Below are 3,069 nucleotides of genomic sequence, written 5' to 3'. Positions count from 1 at the left end.
TGGCCAACTTGGCTATGCTTTCAGCTAGACCACAACTTGCAAATGGTTTTGGCTATAAAAAATTATAAAGGAAGAAAAGGAGAAACATTTTCCTTGTTTTGGGGAGGAAAAACAGGAAATTTTTTTTTTTTTTTTTTTTTTTTTGTTTTTTTCTTCAACATCCGTTGGGAGCTAGACCACAACTTGCAAATGCTTTTGGCTATAAAAAATTATAAAGGAAGAAAAGGAGAAACATTTTCCTTGTTTTGGGGAGGAAAAACAGGAAATTTTTTTTTTTTTTTTTTTTTTTTGTTTTTTTCTTCAACATCCGTTGGGAGCTAGACCACAACTTGCAAATGCTTTTGGCTATAAAAAATTATAAAGGAAGAAAAGGAGAAACATTTTCCTTGTTTTGGGGAGGAAAAACAGGAAATTTTTTTTTTTTTTTTTTTTTCTTCAACATCCGTTGGGAGCTAGACCACAACTTGCAAATGCTTTTGGCTATAAAAAATTATAAAGGAAGAAAAGGAGAAACATTTTCCTTGTTTTGGGGAGGAAAAACAGGAAAATGTCTTTTTTTTTTTTTTTTTTTTTTTTCAACATCCGTTGGAAGCTAGACCACAACTTGCAAATGCTTTTGGCTATAAAAAATTATAAAGGAAGAAAAGGAGAAACATTTTCCTTGTTTTGGGGAGGAAAAACAGGAAAATGTCTTTTTTTTTTTTTTCTTTCAACATCCGTTGGAAGCTAGACCACAACTTGCAAATGCTTTTGGCTATAAAAAATTATAAAGGAAGAAAAGGAGAAACATTTTCCTTGTTTTGGGGAGGAAAAACAGGAAAATGTCTTTTTTTTTTTTTTTTTTTTTTTTTTTTTGTTTTCTTCAACATCCGTTGGAAGCTAGACCACAACTTGCAAATGCTTTTGGCTATAAAAAATTATAAAGGAAGAAAAGGAGAAACATTTTCCTTGTTTTGGGGAGGAAAAACAGGAAAATGTTTTTTTTTTTTTTTTTTTTTTCTTCAACATCCGTTGGTTTAAATAGCCTTTGAAGCAAAGGGAAAAGTGAGGGTAGCTTATTTCGGTTTTGGAGAAAATAGAGAAGAAGAGAGAGCTCAATACTCTGTTGAGAAAAAGAAAGAAGCTGCAAATAGAGAAGAGAAGCTGCTGCTTCATTTGGTTAGTAATCATCTACCAAAGTAGTTGTTGTTTGTAATAGTTTTGAGCTATATGTATAGAGAAGAAATTATTCATTATATTTCTTCCTCTATTTGTTTCTTTGGTGTGTGAGAGCTTTTGGGTGTATTGGGTTATTTGGGCTGCGAGATTGCCAACACTTTGTAAACTCCCATTTGGTTGATAGTGGATTATTGGGTGAGCTCCTATTGCTCCGAGGACGTACTCCAGTTACACTGACTGTGGAGGAACCTCGTTAAAACTCTTTTTGTCTTTTATATTTTGTTCTTTTATATTTTGTTCTTGCATTTTTTTTTTTTTTTTTATTATTATTTTTTTTTTATTAATTTTTTTTTTATATGGTGATCTGCAAGGCTGAGTTTGTGGGTGAAAACCCAGGCCGAGTCCGAGAGAAGACGGAGGAGATCTTTGGGTGTGAGTTGACAAACTTTGATTTTGTCAATCACATTCAAAGGCAGCAGCAGAGGCAAGCAGACGGATGAGATCTTTGGGTGTGAGTTGACAAACTTTGCTTTTGTCAATCACATTCAAAGGCAGCAGCCATGGCGGAGGTGCAGAAGCAGCCATAGCTTGAAGTAGTGCAAAGCGTCGAGCTTCACGATCGGCTAGTCGTTTGACAGCGGTCACTGAAGTTCTTCGCCGATTTTGACCACGGTGGCCGGAGTGAGCTTTGCGATCTTCTTCTCCAAGGCGGCCTTGCAGGCATCGGAGGCGTTGAGTGTGATCGCTGCGCCAGTCAGACCCCAGCCGAGCTTAATCATCAGCAACCAACTGAAGACTGCATGTTCTACAGGTACTGCAGCTGAGATCCAGGCTATCACGCTAACTTTCCTCTGTGCTTGTAAGAAATTTTTTTTTTTTTTTTTTTTTTTTTTTTTTTTTTTTTTTTGAATTGGAAAGTTGAGGGCATAGGCGAACAACTGTGGAAGCATCCACACTGCAAACTTCCCGGCGGAAATCTCGGTGGTCTCTCCAACTAGCTCGAGAATGGGTGGGGACCACACATAGACGGGGACCAAAACGCAAGCTGTCACCAGCAGAATGATCCACGACCTCTGCATGTACACCCCTAACATCCGGATCTGACTCGCACCGTACGCTTGCCCACACAGGGTTTCCAATGCACTTCCCATACCCAACATGACACCGAAGGTGAGTCCCGCGATGACAGAATTCTCGATGGAGACGGCGGCTAGCTCGAGATCACCGACAAACCCGGCAAATGTCTGAGTGAGGGCACCCAAGGAGTACTGACAGAGGGCGGTGAAGATTGCAGGGCCGGCAATTTTCCACAGCCTCTTGGACCCGATGCCGAACTGCTTAACAAATTCGATCTTCTCCTCTCCGCCGTCCTCCTGGCCGCTGTGGTTGGAAACCAGGAGAGGCGTATTGTGGTTGTCATTGCCAGCCTCCATGTGTCTCAACTCAAAAGCAGCAGGTGCTGGTGGTTGATCCGGGTCGGGTTGTTGTGCACGCAGGAGGTCTCGTCTTCTTCTGACACCTCTTCTCCAGGGAAGAACACTTTAGGATGCTCAGAAAAGAGAGCGATGCCGGCAAAACCTCTTTTGGCAGGAATTCGAGACTATCACACCACCCAATTTGGAGCTCTTGAAGAAAAGTGAGGTGTTGAAGTCCCTTTCCCTCCAAAGATTTCAGATTTTTTATTCCACGGATTTCGAGAATTTGAAGAGTGGTAGGGAGCAGCTGTTCCTTGAGCACCGTCTCCATTGTTGTCGTTCGCACTTTTAAGACTCTGCTTGTAGTTGTGGAACATGGTAGCTGTCTGTGCTTTAACAGTAATTCCCCTTTCTCTCTCCACCTGCAATTTGTCGAGGTACTAGGGCTGGCCATGGCCTTTCTTGATAGTCCCGGTGAGCTCCAAAAGCCTGTCGG

The 3,069-nt window shown here is 41.0% G+C and overlaps 1 protein-coding gene across 1 annotated transcript; it reads right to left on the bottom strand.

Annotated features, from left to right (window-relative positions):
* Positions 1 to 1,799: 1,799 nt before the first annotated feature.
* Positions 1,800 to 2,591, bottom strand: LOC137747885 (protein DETOXIFICATION 33-like). The gene is made up of 2 exons (XM_068488019.1): positions 2,095 to 2,591; positions 1,800 to 1,947 (listed from the first exon to the last, which is right to left on the bottom strand). The coding sequence occupies exons 1-2, from the start codon at positions 2,589 to 2,591 to the stop codon at positions 1,800 to 1,802; spliced, it is 645 nt and encodes a 214-aa protein (XP_068344120.1).
* Between the last annotated feature and the right edge of the window lie 478 nt (positions 2,592 to 3,069).

The sequence above is a fragment of the Pyrus communis genome, chromosome 10 (assembly GCF_963583255.1).
Source record: "Pyrus communis chromosome 10, drPyrComm1.1, whole genome shotgun sequence".
Lineage (NCBI taxonomy): Eukaryota > Viridiplantae > Streptophyta > Magnoliopsida > Rosales > Rosaceae > Pyrus > Pyrus communis.
Note: the sequence above shows the minus strand (reverse complement) of the source record. Positions and strands in the feature narration are given on the sequence as shown.